Source organism: Salvelinus fontinalis, chromosome 12, assembly GCF_029448725.1.
Source record: "Salvelinus fontinalis isolate EN_2023a chromosome 12, ASM2944872v1, whole genome shotgun sequence".
NCBI classification, from domain to species: Eukaryota; Metazoa; Chordata; class Actinopteri; order Salmoniformes; family Salmonidae; genus Salvelinus; species Salvelinus fontinalis.
In genome coordinates this window covers 2,627,121-2,646,319 of record NC_074676.1, presented here as the reverse complement: position 1 = coordinate 2,646,319, position 19,199 = coordinate 2,627,121, and the positions used below count along the sequence as shown (strand labels likewise).

Genomic DNA, 19,199 nt, shown 5'->3' with positions numbered 1-19,199 from the left:
TATCACTACCACTGTATCTTCAATAGGAGCTGAGTTGAAAATCGACCAACCTCAGATTTCCCACTTCCTGGTTGGATTTTTTTCTCAGGTTTTTGCCTGCCTGATGAGTTCTGTTATACTCACAGATATCATTCAATCAGTTTTAGAAACTTCACAGTGTTTTCTATCCCAATCTACTAATAATATGCACATTCTAGCTTTTATGGCTTTGTAGCAGGCCGTTTACTCTGGGCATGCTTTTCATCCAGACGTGAAAATACTGCCCCCTACCCCAAAGAAGTTAAGTCATACTACAGATTCTCAATTGGATTGAGGTCTGGGCTTTGACTAGGCCATTCCAAGACTTAAAAATGTTTCCCCTTAAACCACTGGAGTGTTGCTTTAGCAGTATGCTTAGGGTCATTGCCCTGCTGGAAGGGGAACCTCTGTCCCAGTCTCAAATCTCTGGAAGACAAACAGGTTTCCCTCAAGAATTCCCCTGTATTTAGCGCCATCCATCATTCCTTCAATTCTGACCAGTTTCCCAGTCCCTGCCAATAGAAAAACATCCCCACAGCATGATGCTGCGGAGAGAGGTGTTGGGTTTGCGCCAGATATATCGTTTTCCTTGATGGCCAAAAAGTTCAATTTTAGTCTCATCTCACCAGAGTACCTTCTTCCATATGTTTGGGGAGTCTCCCACATGCCTTTTGGTGAACACCACCAAACGTGTTTGCTTATTTCTTTCTTTGAGAATTTTTTTTGGGGCCACTCTTCCGTAACGCCCAGCTCTGTGGAGTGTACGGCTTAAAGTGGTCCAATGAACAGATACTCTAATCTCCGCTGTGGAGTTTTGCAGCTCCTTTAGGGTTATCTTTGGTCTCTTTGTTGCCTCTCTGATTAATGCCCTCCTTGCCTGGTCCATGAGTTTTGGTGGGCGGCCCTCTCTTGGCAGGTTTGTTGTGGTGCCATATTCTTTCCATTTTTTTAAATATTGGATTCAATGGTGCTCTGTGGGATGTTCAAAGTTTTGGATATTTTTTTATAACCCAACCCTGATCTGTACTTCTCCGCAACTTTGTCCCTGAAATGTTTGGAGAGTTCCTTGTTCTTCATGGTGCCTCTTGCTTGGTGGTGACCCTTGCTTAGTGGTGTTGCAGACTGTGTGTGTGTGTGTATGTATATATATAACTGTGATCTTGTGACACTTAGATTGCACACAGGTGGACTTATATAACTATTATGTCACTTTTGAAGGTAATTGGTTGCACCAGATCTTATTTAGGGGCTTCGTAGCAAAGGGGTGAATACATATGCACCCACCACTTTACTGTTTTTTTTTGTGGGAGTTTTTCAGAATTTATTTTAAACAATAAAATAAAAAAAATCACTTCACTAATTTGAACTATTTTGTGTATGTCCATTACATGAAATCCAAATAAATATCCATTTAAATTACAGGTGTAATGCAACAAAATAGGAAACATGCCAAAGGGGATTCATTTTTTTGCTTTCAGGTCTCTCCAGAGATGTTTGATCGGGTTCAAGTCCGGGCTCTGTCTGGGTGACTCAAGGACATTTAGAGACTTGTCCCGAAGCCACTCCCGCATTGTCTTGGCTGTGTGCTTAGTATCGTTGTCCTGTTGCAAGGTGAACCTTCCCCCCAGTCTGAGGACCTGAGTGCTCTGGAGCAGGTTTTCATTAAGGCCTCATATTTGCCTCGATCCTCTCTTGTCTCCCAGTCCCTGCCACTGAAAACTATCCCCACAGGATGATGATGCCACCACCATGCTTCAAGCGTGGTGGGGGCAGCATCATCCAATGGGGATATCCTTGAGTGGTCCATCCAGAGCCCGGACTTGAACCTAATCGAACATCACTGGAGAGACCTGAAAATCACTGTGCAGCGACGCTCCCCATCCAACCTGACAGCTTGAGAGGATCTGCAGAGGAGAATGGAAGAAACTCCCCAAATACAGGTGTGCCAACTTTTAGCGTAATTCCCGAGAAGACTCTAGGCTGTAATCGCTGCCAAAGGTGCTTCAACGAAGTACTGAGTAAAGAGTCTGAATACTTATGTAATTGTGATATTTCAGTTATTTATTTGTAAGAACCTGTTTTTGCTTCGTCATTATGGGGTATTGTGTGTAGTTTGAGGTGGAAAAAAACAACAATTTAATCCATTTTATTATAAGGCTTTAACATAACAACATGTGGAAAAAGTCAAGGGCTCTGAATACGTCACGAATGCACTGTAAATCCATGGAAATGTTTTTTAAACATTCAGGCTTAAGTCTTGAGTGTTTATAAATTTGGTGGCTGACTAGATTTGGACTGGATTGAGCATTGTATAGACAGCGGTGGCTGCTCAAATACAGACCAAAATGTACTCCTATTGCTTGAATGGATACTCCGATGGTGACAACAAAAGATATGTTTTGACCTCTAATGTGGGTGAATAGAATTGGGCTGGGAATGGTCAACATTAATGCTCAACTGATGTATGAACTAGAGCCAAACAGATGCATCCTTTCACCGATCTTATCGGCCACTGTTGGCCTTTTACCGATACCGGACGATAATTCCACCAATAACGGATATTCAATAAATATGATGGAAAAAGGGAATCTCATGCTTATCTGAACCCTTGCAGCCGTTCCTATGGTGTCACAATGTAAGAAGTCAACATTTGAAGTATATTTCTTGGATAATTCCTGTTTTGGATGGCAATTTATGAGAACTCGGTGTGGAAAAGATGTTCCTTTTTTAATTTCCCTGCTTTTATCAGTATATCGGCAGATGTGTAGGCATTGAAAAGTCCCCCCCCCCCCCCCCCCAAACAAATCAGAATCGTATCGGACCCAAATTTAAAAAAAAAAAAACATATTGGTCGGGCTTTAATATGAACTCTGTCGCTTGCGGTTCGTATATCGTTCAGACCGGTTTAAAATGTGCACTCTCTGTCTATTCACTTGATATTGATTGACTCTCCCCTCTACGTGTGAGCCAAAGATAACTTCCTGACTAATATTAACCTAACTACTAATGTCTGATAGCTACTCTCTCTCCCTCAAGCTCTCTCTCCCTCCCTCTCCCTGATATCTTAGGCTTTTAAGGAGAATCAACAGACTTTGGGCAGAGCATATGGGAAGGCTGTGACCTCTTCATAGAGAAAGCAGTCAGGTTTGGCTTCATGCCGAGGGATCGAGATCCGTGAGAGCGGAAGACTTGCATTGAAAAGAAAATGTCTCACAAATGATTGTTTTTATTACAGCATGTGTAACCAGCAGAACCCCCATTTGAGGAAGTGCGTACTGAATTCCTCAAAGATATGTAAATATTTGCACGTATCGTCTTGATTCACAGAATTTGTGCCAAAATATTTCCTTCGAAGTAGAACTCTTTGTTTAGACCTAATTCTCATGACTGCTATAAACTGTAGCTAAGCAAACAGGCCCAGAATCTGTGTTGGGGACAGTCAGGGTCCATAGACTACTTTTTAGGAGTCCATTCCTGCACCTAGGTACATTTCTAATTCAGGTGAACTGTCTTGAAGTCAGTAATGGGTCCTCCTCTTGGTTCAGCTTCAAGTGTGAACTGTGAAGGTTCAATGTTTTTTTGTGAACCAGAAAGTTCGAGAATATTTATGAATATTGAACCACGTTAATTTTCACTAGTTTATTCACACACACAAACCTGTTTCGGTAACATTTTGTTTGGATAGTCCCAAGTACACGGTTTGTAGATCTTCAATAAATGTCAACAACATTACAACTATCCCTAGCTCTTACTCTAACCTTAACCCTTATCCTAACCCTAAACTCAAACCTGATTTTAACTGTACCTTAAGCTGGAGTTAAACAAAGCAACTTTCCCACAATTTTGGGTTTCTTGCAACTGAGTTACTACTTGATTGCTTTGTGAAACACCTCAATGCAACTCATCTGCAACTTGGTTGCCTCCAACTTTGTGCTAGTGAAAATAGATTCCTCGACTCTTTGCCTGTCAACTCCCGATGTCGACTCCCATTTCTGGGTGACAAGCTTCGATTCCTCTAGGAATCAACTCCTAAGATTCAGTATTTTTGCATCTGCGGAGACTGAGTATTTAGTAGTGGTTTCTTTGCAGCAATTTAACCATGAAGGCCTGAACGCATTAAGGAAACAAATTCCACAAATTAACTTTTAACAAGGCACACCTGTTAATTGAAATGCATTCCAGGTGACTACCTCATGAAGCTGGTTGAGAGAATGCAAGAGTGTGCAAAGCTGTCATCAAGGCAAAGGGTGGCTACTTTGAAGAATCTCAAATCTAAAATGTATTTTGATTTGTTTAACACTTTTTGGTTACCACATGATTGAATATGTGTTTTTTTTTCATAGTTTTGATGTCTTCACTATTATTCTACAATGTAGAAAATAGTAAAAATAAAGAGAAACCCTTGAATGAGTAGGTGTGTTCAAACGTTTGGTACTGTACATCACAACTTAGTGGACTGGAATCGAATCCCGGTAGTTGGGCTCTTTGAATAGCATCAAGACTAGCATCCCTTCATCTGCTCTGGGAGTCCAGGGTTCCTGGTTGAATTTTATGTAGAGTCAAACCGATATATAAGTTGACCAATATTAGCTATACATTTTTTTTGGACAGATTTTATATCGAATTTGCATTTAAACCACCAAGATTGTTTACATAGAGTTAACAAAGTATCATGTCAAATCAGAGCACTTTAAAATGTACTGATAATCTGATATTAGATATAGGCCCACCTCCTTTAGTTAAACACCACCTGCATCCAGAGGAAATGCTTTGTACATGAGATGTCTTAAAGGACCGGGCCAATGTGACGCTTGCTTTGATTTATCAGTTAAAATAAATGAATGATACACAGGGCAACAAACATCCGAATGAGAATGAAACAACCACATGGTGAAAACTCAACAATGCAGCCACACAGTGAGTTTTTTTTTTTTTTTTTTTTAACAATTATGTAGTTAAGTTAGCTTCCTCCTCCGGATTTTAGCGGTTTGAATAGTATTGGAGCCTCTGACATGCATCAGTTTGTCTTTGAAATCCCGAGCTTTGTGAGAGGAGGACAGTGGCATCCTGTCCTTTTCAGCTCTGCTCATCAGTAGCTTTCTGTATTCGTGAAGAGATTCTGACTCCCCATAGTTGACTTCCCCCTCTCGCTGGCTGGGGAAGCGGAACTTGCTCTGAGCTTGAGCTTTCATTAGCCTCTATCTTCTGTGACAGCTCGCTGGTGCTGCCTGGCTGGGCTCGCCCACCAACAAAATTCCGGAAGCCTTTTGGGAGGACATAGATAGAGGGTGTGCACGCTTAGATTGGTCTCTTTGCTAGCTGAAACATAATATAGCTGGGGGTTCGCTAGTGCCTTCTTACACTACTGTAGATTTCAATACTGATAGTGTTATTGAACAATTTTTGTCCAAATGTGTTGGTTAAATATTTAGTTATTCTATTTAATGGGGAAGTTTGAATGAGCTTTGAATGAGCACCTTCAGGCCTGGTGTCTGGAGTGGAAGATGGTGTGATATGAGAGACAGGAAATTAATGGTCCACCTTGACAGTCAGCTATCAGATAAAGGGATGCAATTCTGAAAAGACTCAGTATTGAAATCTAGCACCTAGGTAATGTTATTTTTCATAGCATTCTTCTATAAAACATGATTAACTCTATGCACATGACTTTTTACTCTTTGAAAAACATTACGTTGATCTTGTCTATCTCGTACGCTTGTTTATTCCATGTGTAACTCTGTGTTGTTGTTTGTGTCGCACCGCTTTGCTTTATCTTGGCCAGGTCCTAGTTGTAAATAAGTACTTGTTCTCAACTAGCTTACCTGGTTAAATAAAGGTGAAAGAAAAAATATCTACTCAGCCCTGTAGTTCATGGAGAATGCATAGGTAACTGAGCTGAGTGCTGAAATGGGAATTTTGTGTACATAGTTATATTGGGGTAAATCAACATGAGAAAAAACAGTCCCAGGCATTGTTCATGTAAAATGATGCTGCCGTAATCACTTACCTAAAGGTAATTTTGCTAAACCTTCCTAGTGGCCAAAGGGTGTGTCTGTCCGTCTTTGTGTAAAGTGTGTGTGTGTGCACATGGGTGTGCATGAAATCTATATTGAACAAAAATATAAATTCAACCTGCAACAATTGCAAGATTTTACTGAGGAGCCAGGCCCAACCAATCGGTGAGTTTTTTTCCCCACAAAAGTGCTTTATTACCCCCCCCCCCGACGATCCCACAGGTGAAGAAGCCCGATGTGGAGGTCCTGGGCTAGCATGGTCTAAAACGACTTTAGAGGCAGCTTATGGTAGAGAAGTACATATTCAATTATCTGGCGACAGCTTTGGTGGATATTCTTGCAGTCGGTTCTTGCACGCTCCCTCAAAAACTTGATACATCTGTGACATTGTGTTGTGTGACAAAACTGCACATTTTTAAGGTCGCCTTTTATTGTCCCCAGCATAAGGTGCACCTATGTAATCATGTTTAATCAGCTTCTTGATATGCCACACCTGTCGGGTGGATGGATTATTTTAGCATAGGAGAAATGATCGCTAACAGGGATATAAACAAATTTGTGCGCTAAATTTGAGAGAAATAAGCGTTTTGTGCATCAAGAACATTTTGGGGATTTTTTTTTATTTCTGCTCATGAAACATGGGACCTACAATTTACGTGTTGCGTTTTATCTTTAATTCAGTGTACATCCATTTTTGTTTTAAGACCCCATTCCTTAAATCAAGTGCAAGAACGCACACAATTTCTTGAAGCTGATGGTGCAATCTTAGATCTCAATAATTTAACCATAACTATTCAAGATTGGAGGACTGCAAGTCTGTTTTCTGCATACAAGCTCCGTGTATTTCTTATGGCAGGTTTGATAGAGGTAGGGTTTATGGAATCCAAGTTGTTCTGATTAGTTGAATAGCCCAGCACTTTTTACTCAACTGCTAGTCCCAGCTAACAAAAGGCTTGGAAGTACAGAAATGTGGAAGCACAACGTGCTATACCTACAAGTTGAACCTCTGTTTTTGTTGGTATCTTATTTTTTTCATGCAGCAAAGTCACCACTGTCTTCCAACACCCTTTCTCTCTTTATGAAATTAAATGCTCTCTCATGGTAAAGGCCATACAGACACCAACACCACTTCCTCATAGGATGTATAATTTTTTACTTCTTCTTTCACTTCTTCTAGTCTCTTTTATTATCTCTGTGGAGTGAGTACATAGGTTGTATCCCAAATGGCACCATATGCCCTATATAGTGCACTACTTTTGACCAGGGCCCATAGGACTCTGATCAAAGGAAATGCACTATATATGGAAAAGGGTGCCATTCAAAAGCAGTGTGCTAGGGAATATGGTGCCATTTAGGACACAGTCATGGTGTGTGACCGCATCTCTGTGTTTTTAGGCTACCAAACAGTTTCTGGAGGAAATCAACAAGTGGACCACTCAGCATGGAGTGTCCCAGCTGTCCTGGGAAGTGGCCGTCAAGTTCCTCATGGCGCGCAAGTTTGACGTGCTGCGAGCCATTGAGCTCTTCCACAGCTACAGGGTAAGTGTGTGTATTTGTGTATGTATGTACAGTGGGGAGAACAAGTATTTGATACACTGCCGATTTTGCAGGTTTTCCTACTTACAAAGCATGTAGAGGTCTGTAATTTTGATCATAGGTACACTTCAACTGTGAGAGACGGAATCTAAAACAAAAATCCAGAAAATCACATTGTATGATTTTTAAGTAATTAATTAGCATTTTATTGCATGACATAAGTATTTGATACACCAGAAAGGCAGACCTTAATATTTGGTACAGAAACCTTTGTTTGCAATTACAGAGATCATACGTTTCCTGTAGTTCTTGACCAGGTTTGCACACACTGCAGCAGGGATTTTGGCCCACTCCTCCATACAGACCTTCTCCAGATGTTTCGGGGCTGTCGCTGGGCAATACGGACTTTCAGCTCCCTCCAAAGATGTTCTATTGGGTTCAGGTCTGGAGACTGGCTAGGCCACTCCAGGACCTTGAGATGCTTCTTACGGAGCCACTCATTAGTTTCCCTGGCTGTGTGTTTCGGGTTGTTGTCAGACCCAGCCACGACCCATCTTCAATGCTCTTACTGAGGGAAGGAGGTTATTGGCCAAGATCTCGCGATACATGGCCCCATCCATCCTCCCCTCAATACGGTGCAGTCGTCCTGTCCCCTTTGCAGAAAAGTGTCCCCAAAGAATGATGTTTCCACCTCCATGCTTCATGGTTGGGATGGTGTTCTTGGGGTTGTACTCATCCTTCTTCCTCCAAACACGGCGAGTGGAGTTTAGACCAAAAAGCTCTATTTTTGTCTCATCATATATTGCCTGCGAAGACATGGATGTCGATTTAGGCAGCCCCCCGCACCTCTCTGATTCAGAGGGGTTGGGTTAAATGCGGAAGACACATTTCGGTTGTACAGCTGACTAGGTATCCCCCTTTCCCCTTTCATCCTTCCAGCCTTTAATCAAGCCAATGCAGATGAAGGAAAGACCAATCACTGAAGAGACACACTAGGTCTGGGATGGGGAAATGCAGTCCTGCACTACCACACCTGATTCAACTGATAGTAGTGGCCTACATTGAAGACGGTTTAGGTGGATTTGGATCATTTGAATCAAGTGTGTTAGTGCTGGACTGGAACAAAAGCCTGTAGACTTCACAGGCCTGATGTTCCCTTAACTCTTATTTTTTCATGTGTCCAGGAGACGCGTCTGAAAGAGGGCATCGTCAAACTACAGCCTCAGGAGGAACCTCTGCATTCGGAGCTGCTCAGTGGGAAGTTCACTGTGCTGGTGAGTTTAATAGTGTGTGTGCAAAGGCGTATGGCAGCTTTGGCAACCCTCTGTGGCATTAAGCCTACAACAACCATCTTAACCATCTCTTCGTTTCACTCCGTGTCAAAATGTTTTCTTCCGCGTCGTGCCTCCCGAACACGACCCAGATGCTGAAAAAAGATGAACGCTAAAACAACTCCAGGACCAGACTCATTGCGTTAGTTGTCCTCTATGTAGCGGATGTCGATTCCCCTCCCCGGGGCCGTTAGTTAGTCAGTCAGTGCAATGGGCCATGCACGGCTCGCAAGACAGAGACGGTAATGTCATGACACATACCATCTCAACGCCTCTCACTCCCATTCCATTAGGAGGATGCTCTCGTCAGGATGGGGGGGGGGGGACAGTGTAGGAAATGCTCTGGGATCATCTGTTTTTTCTTTTACGACTATGAGTATTTGGGGTTGGTGTCTGCAGCAACAAAGATACAGCTCATGGTCCACCTGGAATCAGAAGGTTTTTTTGGGTTGAAACCTCTGTTTATTCAGTCTTACAAGACAACCCAAAACAATATAAATAATATACTCAACTAGAAAAAAGATACCGTATTTTAGACAAGTTAAACACACCGGGCAGAAGGCTACAAAGGTTAAAGGGCAATCTGTAGTACAGGGACAGAGCAAACACCTCACCATTGTTCCTGTAAACAGTCAAGGGATAGGAGTGGAGAAATGCAACCACTCACACAGTCATGGCCACAGACCGACCATCCACTGGACCAAAAATAAAGTTTACAATGCTTTAAAAGAAAAAATGAATCATCATTTTATGTAAGCGTGAAAAAATAAATACAGGGCAAAACTAGCTCACATTTTAGTCTCTGACCGGGCAAGATGAACAAGGCATCCACAGGTAACAATCAACCATATCAACCATATTGTAGTGCATGTACCCCAAGGTGGCTTAGCAGTTCAGACGTCTTTTTCTGTTCCGTATTGTCGTGTCCTGTATATATATATATTTACACCTTTCTTCGCATATCTTTTATTTATTTTATTATCCAAGAACTCAACTACAAAAGCTTTCCTGCAAAAGCTTTCCTGCAACCCGCTTCACCAATTACAAAAAGTGTTATTTACCTCAATCTGAAAATCCATCGTGGAAGCTAACCAGGGGCTAATTCAGAAGCTAGCCTGAAAGCTAACCAGAAGCTACTCCGATAGCTAGCCAGAAGCTAATCTGTAGCTGCCCCGAAATTAGCCGGTTTGCTGGCTAGCGTTGGTGTTTCAGCTGCCCACGTTTAGTGGTCATCAGCTATTCCTTTAGCTCGATAATCTACCGGCACTTTTGTGCAACGCGACTCGGAACGGAGCATTCCGGGACTCTTTTTCTCTCAGTTTCCCCGGATTCCAGCCGCAGGCTCTGGACACTTGCACCTTGATTTCGCAGCTAGCTAGCTGCAAACCGTGTGACTATTGGCTTACGTCGACCCCGGAGCAAACTCAAATCATTCTGGAGCTAGCCAGCTGAGGAGTTCATCACCATCCGGACCCGTTTCTTTTGTTACTGCTGCAGATACGGAACCCCACCGGGCCTTCACGACTGACTGCCGCGACTGACTGCCGACGTTATCTGCCCGAGGGATTTATCCAACTGGCACCTCCGTCCCGACGTTACCTGAACGCTCATCTGAGGCCCGCTAATCGTTAGCTGTCTTATCGGCTGCTATTTGAAAAAGTATATCGGACAACTATTATTATTATTTATTTATTTTATTTTTTTCCTTGGGTCACTATATCTATTTTGCCAATTCGGATTGATCCCCTCTACCACACGGAACCCCACTACACGGAACCCCACTACACGGAACCCCACTAACCTACGGACGGAAACGCACGAGGTATCTACAAACAGACCTCCATCCTATGCTGCTACCGATAGCCATATACCCGGCCAGCTGTCTGGATCGCCACGACCCCAACCAACCTCTACTCACTGGACCCTTATTGATCACTCGATTAGCATGCCTCTCCTTAATGTAAATATGCCTTGTCCATTGCTGTTCTGGTTAGTGTTTATTGGCTTATTTCACTGTAGAGATTCTAGCCCTGCTCTCTATACCATATCCAACCTCTCAGTTCCACCACCCACATATGCGATGACATCACCTGGTTTCAATGATGTTTCTAGAGACAATATCTCTCTCATCATCACTCAATACCTAGGTTTACCTCCACTGTATTCACATCCTACCATACCTTTGTCTGTACATTATTCCTTTAAACTATTTTATCGCCCCCAGAAACCTCCTTTTACTCTCTGCTCTAGTAGCTCTAGGCGACCAATTCTCATAGCTTTTAGCCGTACCCTTATCCTACTCCTACTCTGTTCCTCTGGTGATGTAGAGGTGAATCCAGGCCCTGCAGTACCTGGCTCCACTCCTATTCCCCAGGCGCTCTCTTTTGATGACTTCTGTAACCGTAATAGCCTTGGCTTCATGCATGTTAACATTAGAAGCCTCCTCCCTAAGTTTGTTTTGTTCACTGCTTTAGCACACTCTGCCAACCCGGATGTTTTAGCCGTGTCTGAATCCTGGCTTAGAAAGACCACCAAAAATTCTGACATTTTCATCCCTAATTACAACATTTTCAGACAAGATAGAACGGCCAAAGGGGGCGGTGTTGCAATCTACTGCAAAGACTGCCTGCAGAGTTCTGTTATACTATCCAGGTCTGTTCCCAAACAATTTGAACTTCTACTTTTAAAAATCCACCTCTCTAAAAACAAGTCTCTCACCGTTGCCGCCTGCTATAGACCACCCTCTGCCCCCAGCTGTGCTCTGGACACTATATGTGAACTGATTGCCCCCCATCTATCTTCAGAGCTCGTGCTGCTAGGCGACCTAAATTTGAACATGCTCAACACCCCAGCCACCCTACAAACTAAGCTTGATGCCCTCAATCTCACACAAATTATCAATGAACCTACCAGGTACCACCCCAATTCCGTAAACACGGGTACCCTCATAGATATCATCCTAACAAACTTGCCCTCCAAATACACCTCTGCTGTTTTCAACCAAGATCTCAGCGATCACTGCCTCATTGCCTGCATCCGTAATGGGTCAGCGGTCAAACGACCTCCACTCATCACTGTCAAACGCTCCCTGAAACACTTCAGCGAGCAGGCCTTTCTAATCGACTTGGCCGGGGTATCCTGGAAGGATATTGATCTCATCCCGTCAGTAGAGGATGCCTGGTCATTTTTTTTAAATGCCTTCCTCACCATCTTGAATAAGCATGCCCCATTCAAGAAATTTAGAACCAGGAACAGATATAGCCCTTGGTTCTCTCCTGACCTGACTGCCCTTAACCAGCAGAAAAACATCCTATGGCGTTCTGCATTAGCATCGAACAGCCCCCGTGATATGCAACTTTTCAGGGAAGCCAGAAACCAATATACACAGGCAGTTAGAACAGCCAAGGCTAGCTTTTTCAAGCAGAAATTTGCTTCCTGCAAAACAAATTCAAAAAAGTTCTGGGACACCGTAAAGTCCATGGAGAATAAGAACACCTCCTCCCAGCTTCCAACCGCTCTGAATATAGGAAACACTATCACCACCGACAAATCCAGTATAATTGAGAATTTCAATAAGCATTTTTCTACGGCTGGCCATGCTTTCCACCTGGCTACCCCTACCCCGGACAACAGCACTGCCCTCCCCTCTGCTACTCGCCCAAGCCTTCCCCATTTCTCTTTCTCCCAAATACAGTCAGCTGATGTTCTAAATGAGCTGCAAAATCTGGACCCTTACAAATCAGCCGGGCTAGATAATCTGGACCCTTTCTTTCTAAAACTATCTGCTGAAATTGTTGCCACCCCTATTACTAGCCTCTTCAACCTCTCTTTCGTGTCGTCTGAGATCCCCAAAGATTGGAAAGCAGCTGCGGTTATCCCCCTCTTCAAAGGGGGGGACACCCTTGACCCTAACTGCTACAGACCTATATCTATCCTACCCTGCCTTTCTAAGGTCTTCGAAAGCCAAGTCAACAAACAGATTACCGACCATTTCGAATCCCACCACACCTTCTCTGCTATGCAATCTGGTTTCAGAGCTGGTCATGGGTGCACCTCAGCCACGCTCAAGGTCATAAACGATATCGTAACCGCCATCGATAGGAAACAATACTGTGCAGCCGTATTCATTGACCTGGCCAAGGCCTTTGACTCTGTCAATCACCACATCCTCATTGGCAGACTCGACAGCCTTGGTTTCTCTAATGATTGCCTCGCCTGGTTCACCAACTACTTCTCTGATCGAGTTCAGTGTGTCAAATCGGAGGGTCTGTTGTCCGGGCCTCTGGCAGTCTCTATGGGGGTGCCACAGGGTTCAATTCTTGGACCGACTCTCTTCTCTGTTTACATCAATGATGTCGCTCTTGCTGCTGGTGATTCTCTGATCCACCTCTACGCAGACGACACTATTCTGTATACTTCTGGCCCTTCTTTTGACACTGTGTTAACAACCCTCCAGGCGAGCTTCAATGCCATACAACTCTCCTTCCGTGGCCTCCAACTGCTCTTAAATACAAGTAAAACCAAATGCATGCTCTTCAACCGATCGCTGCCTGCTCCTGCCCGCCTGTCCAACATCACTACTTTGGACGGCTCTGACTTAGAATATGTGGACAACTACAAATACCTAGGTGTCTGGTTAGACTGTAAACTCTCCTTCCAGACTCACATCAAACATCTCCAATCCAAAGTCAAATCTAGAATTGGCTTCCTATTCCGCAACAAAGCATCCTTTACTCATGCTGCCAAACATACCCTTGTAAAACTGACCATCCTACCAATCCTCGACTTCGGTGATGTCATTTACAAAATAGCCTCCAAAACCCTACTCAATAAATTGGATGCAGTCTATCACAGTGCCATCCGTTTTGTCACCAAAGCCCCATATACTACCCACCACTGCGACCTGTACACTCTCGTTGGCTGGCCCTCGCTTCATACTCGTCGCCAAACCCACTGGTTCCAGGTCATCTACAAGACCCTGCTAGGTAAAGTCCCCCCTTATCTCAGCTCGCTGGTCACCATAGCAGCACCTACCTGTAGCACGCGCTCCAGCAGGTATATCTCTCTAGTCACCCCCAAAACCAATTCTTCCTTTGGACGCCTCTCCTTCCAGTTCTCTGCTGCCAATGACTGGAACGAACTACAAAAATTTCTGAAACTGGAAACACCTATCTCCCTCACTAGCTTTAAGCACCAGCTGTCAGAGCAGCTCATAGATTACTGCACCTGTACATAACCCATCTACAATTTAGGCCAAACAACTACCTCTTTACCTACTGTATTTATTTATTAATTTATTTTGCTCCTTTGCACCCCATTATTTCTGTCTCTACTTTGCACTTTCTTCCACTGCAAACCAACCATTCCAGTGTTTTTTTTAGTTTTTATTTGACTTGCTGTGTTGTACTCACTTCGCCTCCATGGCCTTTTATATTTTTATTTATTTATACATATATTTGTTTGCCTTCACCTCCCTTATCTCACCTCACTTGCTCACATTGTATATAGACTTATTTTTTTTTCACTGTATTTTTGACTATATGTTTGTTTTACTCCATGTGTAACTATGTGTTGTTGTATGTGTCGAACTGCTTTGCTTTATCTTGGCCAGGTCGCAATTGTAAATGAGAACGTGTTCTCAATTTGCCTACCTGGTTAAATAAAGGTTAAATAAATAAAAATAAAATAAATAAATAAGCACATGATCAACCTTAATGACCCCCCCCCCCCCAAAAAAAAACCCCACAAAGAAATGCTCATCCAACCCTTGAGTCACAGGGGAGTCAAATAGACTTATGAATGCCATCAGAGGATGGACTGTTTAAAATAAGACCGGAATGGAGCCCAAGCCTCATAAAACAGTTTGGGTTTCCCACGTCTCTCACCCAAAATGTATACGATGGGGGAGATGCCATCTTGCAGTTCTGAAGTATTAGCCATCTAGCTAAAAGAGTTGTATAAGCAACAGTGTCCGACTGGATTCTTGACAGGGGGGTACCTATGGTTAGTACACCAAAAAGGGCTGTAGAGACTGATCTATAACAGTGTCATATATATATATATATATATATATATATATATATATCAGAGAAACATTTCAATATTAATTCCCAGAAACCTGACAGTTTGACAGCCCCAAAACATATGCAACAGTGTGGCTGGTTCTGTTTTACATCTGACACAGGTAGGATCAAAGTCAGAGAATATTCTTCCAAGTTTGGCCACAGACCGACCATCCACTGGACCAAAAATAAAGTTTACAATGCTTTAAAAGAAAAAATGAATGATCATTTTATGTAAGCGTGAAAAAATAAATACAGGGCAAAACTAGCTCACATTTTAGTCTCTGACCGGGCAAGATGAACTGGGAAATGACTGACAACACAGCTCTTAGCTCCCTCTGTAGATGCCTACTGGAGAACTTATTTGTATTGCTTTTAAAGAGCTTTGGGATGGAGGTGCAATATGGCAGTCGTGCCAACATATCTCATCAACCACCTGGTGGAAGGGACTTTGTGGCTCTGAGGCTCTTTCCCCTGTTGCCTCCATCCTCCAAATCCCACCAACATCCGCCACCTCAGAGCGCAACTGGTCCTTGTTTGGGAACACACACCAAAGCATGTTAACAGGCTGACCAATACAAGGGTTGAAAAATTGGTGGCCATCCAGGCAAGTTTTGGGATTTTTGAGCCTGACAAGTAACAGTGAAGATGGGTATTTAGAGTCTGATGTTCAGGAGGTGGACATTGAAGATGTCCAGGGAGAAGACATGGAAGCCTGAGAGAAAGAAAGTCTAGAAACTAAAGCTTTTGTTATCATTTTACAGATGTATGTTAAAAAAGTTTTTGGGAGATGCGATGGATCATTGGGGATCATTCAATAGTCCCTTTCTTTTGTTGTTCATTGTAATCATCCCATGTGAAGAGTCAATTCATTTAATTAAAGTTTAATTTGTAACTCAATAGTTTTTTTAAATGTATTTAATAATTTGCAAATCTCTACTTATGATAAGGTCAAAGGTTTGTTTCTGTCTCCATTTTATATAGTAAATATATTCAATGCAAAAAAACATCTACATTTAAATTGTAATAATAATTTGCATACATTTCCGTTAATTCACACGGAAAGTTTCCACCTTGAATATTCCCCAAAATGTGCAACCCTACTAGCTAGTGTTCATGTTTCAAACGTGTTCTCAAATTCCATTGAAATGGCAGCAGCGGTATGAAAACCAGCACATTCATGAGCATGCAATACGACTTTCCTCAGTATGAAATCCTCAACGACCCACTGTGCTGTCAGACTCTGCATGCTCATGGGGCTGATATCGCTGGTCCAAATGTCAGTTGTGAAGCTAATAGCAGTGACGCTATTACTGTGTATCTCCGGTAGGGCAACATCTGAAAAATAGCACAGTTGGTAGTGTGTACTGGTGCTCGACCAGTCGGCAAGAGCCGACATCACCCCCGACCAGAGAACGGTTGATTGTCAAGGGCAATGAATTCCATTATCTTGGCATTAATGGATTTTGAGTTGTCTCGCTGAAATGTTCTTACTCTTTCAAATGACTGCTTGACTTGTTGACTGCTCGATCCACACAGCAGACATTGTGGTCTAGGTTAGGAATGCTGCGTTACACATGTGTAGCTGTGTTACACATTGTTTTACGTGTACTTACGCTATATAGGTATGCACGTAAACTTTGACATCGGTTTTGCACATCGCCGTTGCGCTAGACATCGGGCCGACGTTGGCATTTTTAGCTAATATCGGCTGATTCCGATATGTTCACCGATATATCGTGCATCCTTACTTTTTGTTAATGCCTAGTCAAACTAAGTCACTCGATCTGCTTTTTGGATGCTGGGGTAAGTGTTAATTGTGGAAAAATGTCATGTATGCTCTTCAGTGTTGCAGTTCAGACTATAAACTATTCTATACTACTCAGTTGAAATTCAATCATTTTTAATAGGTCACACAGTAACTCACAGTGAAAGAATGTGCTAATCCGGTGACCTGTTTTAATTGAATTGAATGGGTCCCTGTTTTTCACAATTGTTCTGTCTTTAGGTAGATGTTCCATTCAAACTGACAGTTTGTTTCATAGAAGTCACTCCTTCAGAGATGTGAGGTGGCGCCCATTTTAAATGTACTGACTTTGAACGCAGGTGCCTCCCTGTGGCCAAACTTATCATTGCTTCTCATGGTCATGTCCACTTTGCCATCCTGTGGTCAAACTGAACACCAGACCCCATTTTAGATATTTTGATATGCAGGCTGCCATGACTTCACATGTATTTGATGATTGCATGTTGGATTCATTGTGCAACTAGTCTAGACTAGAGTTTTGCCTCAAACCTTTCTGTATGCACCTCTACTGTAAACTAGTGATGGGGGAAAGAATCTATAGTTACAATTCTGTATATTATTTTTGATGCTATATAATTTTGACAATATCGCAAATTCTTTTTGCGCTAGTTGGCTGTACCTGCGACAAAATGCCAGTATTTTTCATTCATAGCTTGTTCTCCATCTTTTTTGGTTTTGAGCACTTATTTCCATGACTGATCAAAACTCGTATTCTCATGACTCTCTGTTGTCCCTCTGCAGAAGACATGTGGTGAGCAATATGTTTGGAACATCGTAACGCAATATAATCACAGTATCGAATTGCATTACATATAGAATAGTGAGAATCGCAATACGTATCTTATCGGCACCTAAGTATCGTGATAATATTGTATCGTGAGGTCACTGGCAATTCCCAGCCTTACTGTAAACTATATACACCTCTGGTATTATGCCAATGGAGAAAAATAGAGATGTATACCAAGTGATAAACTTGCGGTGACATTTTAACACTTTTCTATGTTTAAATTACTCTTGTGATGCGTTACTGCTTACTTTTTCTCACCCACAGGTACTATATAGAATCGTATTTGAAGCAGGATGTTGGACTTCAGTGCCCCACAGGGCAGCTATGAAGCACACCCTAATCTCTCCTCACTCTGACCCCTGTCTCTGTTCTGTTCAACCAGAGTGTGCGAGACCCATCAGGCGCCTCCATAGCCTTGTACACGGCCAAGCTCCACCACCCCAACAAGACAGGCAACCATGTTGTCCTGCAGGCTCTCTTCTACCTCCTGGACCGGGCTGTGGAGAGGTGAGAACAACGAGATGCATAGTTTAGTATTAGACTATTGCGTGTTCTGTTCAATTATGTAGGTGAGACTCAGTCTCTGTCCCAATTTGTCTTAGATTACCTAAATGACCAATTGTCTTAATTGATCAAGACCATTGGGTAAAGGCAGGCTTAGTTTTACAACGCAGCAGACAAATTGAGACAGGATGTTGGCATTGCACGGTGACAGTTTGTTGTGAAAGTGTGTGTAATTTTTGTATGACCTGATGAGTGATTTTAGAATCCCTTTTTACTCCATTATTGATGAGCAGCTATTAGCACCTATGTCATGAATTATAATGATTTACGTATAGCACATAAGGCATTATAATTAAGCAATAAGGTGTGGTATATGGCAAATATACCACGGCTAAGGGCTGTTCTTACGCACGACGCAACGCCGAGTGCCTGGGTACAGCCTTTAGCCGTGGTATATTGGCCATATATCACAAACACCCGAGGTCCCTTATTGTTATTATAAATTGGTTACCAAAGTAATTAGAGCAGTAAAAATACATATTTTGTCGTATCCGTGGTATACGTGGTCTGATATACCATGGCTGTTAGCCCGTCAGCATTCAGGGCATGGACCACCCAGTTTATAAATATGCTTATAATGCATTATGAAGAGAGCATTCAAAGAGTTGTATTCTAAAAAATAAAATAAAAATGTATTTCTTTAAAACAACAATACAGTACAAATTAGTACCCACATTAGCGGGTGCTCTGGTCAGTGGGTGCGCTCGCCCCCACCCGCACCGAGACGCCGGCAAGGCACTGCCCCCAGCCCAAAGGGATTTTCCAAGGGCAGGAAAAACCAAGGCCCGCCACATGGAAGCGAGCACACCCGTAACTACCAAGACCAGAACACAGCGCTCACAGCATCAAAACAAACAATAATCCCATCCACACCCTCACCGCTGATTTGGAGGACCTCAAACTTTTATACTGTACATACATTTGTATATATAATTATTCCAACACTCGTCAATTCCACTCTTCAAACAGCCACAGATCAACCCATCTTTCCCAATAAATCATAATTCTCCATTTCCTCACGCAATACATCCCTCCATTCTCTGATGATGTCTCACTAGGGACTGGAACCTTTCCATCTGC

General features: G+C 42.7%; 1 protein-coding gene across 1 annotated transcript in view; it reads left to right on the top strand.

Annotated features, from left to right (window-relative positions):
• LOC129866619 (tyrosine-protein phosphatase non-receptor type 9-like) overlaps positions 1-19,199 on the top strand; it is a 48,342-nt gene that overhangs the window by 17,983 nt on the left and 11,160 nt on the right. Inside the window, exons 2-4 of the mRNA XM_055939380.1 lie at positions 7,428-7,571; positions 8,753-8,842; positions 17,938-18,062. Coding sequence (XP_055795355.1) covers positions 7,428-7,571; positions 8,753-8,842; positions 17,938-18,062 — 359 coding nt within the window. The remainder of the gene's footprint in view (positions 1-7,427; positions 7,572-8,752; positions 8,843-17,937; positions 18,063-19,199) is intronic.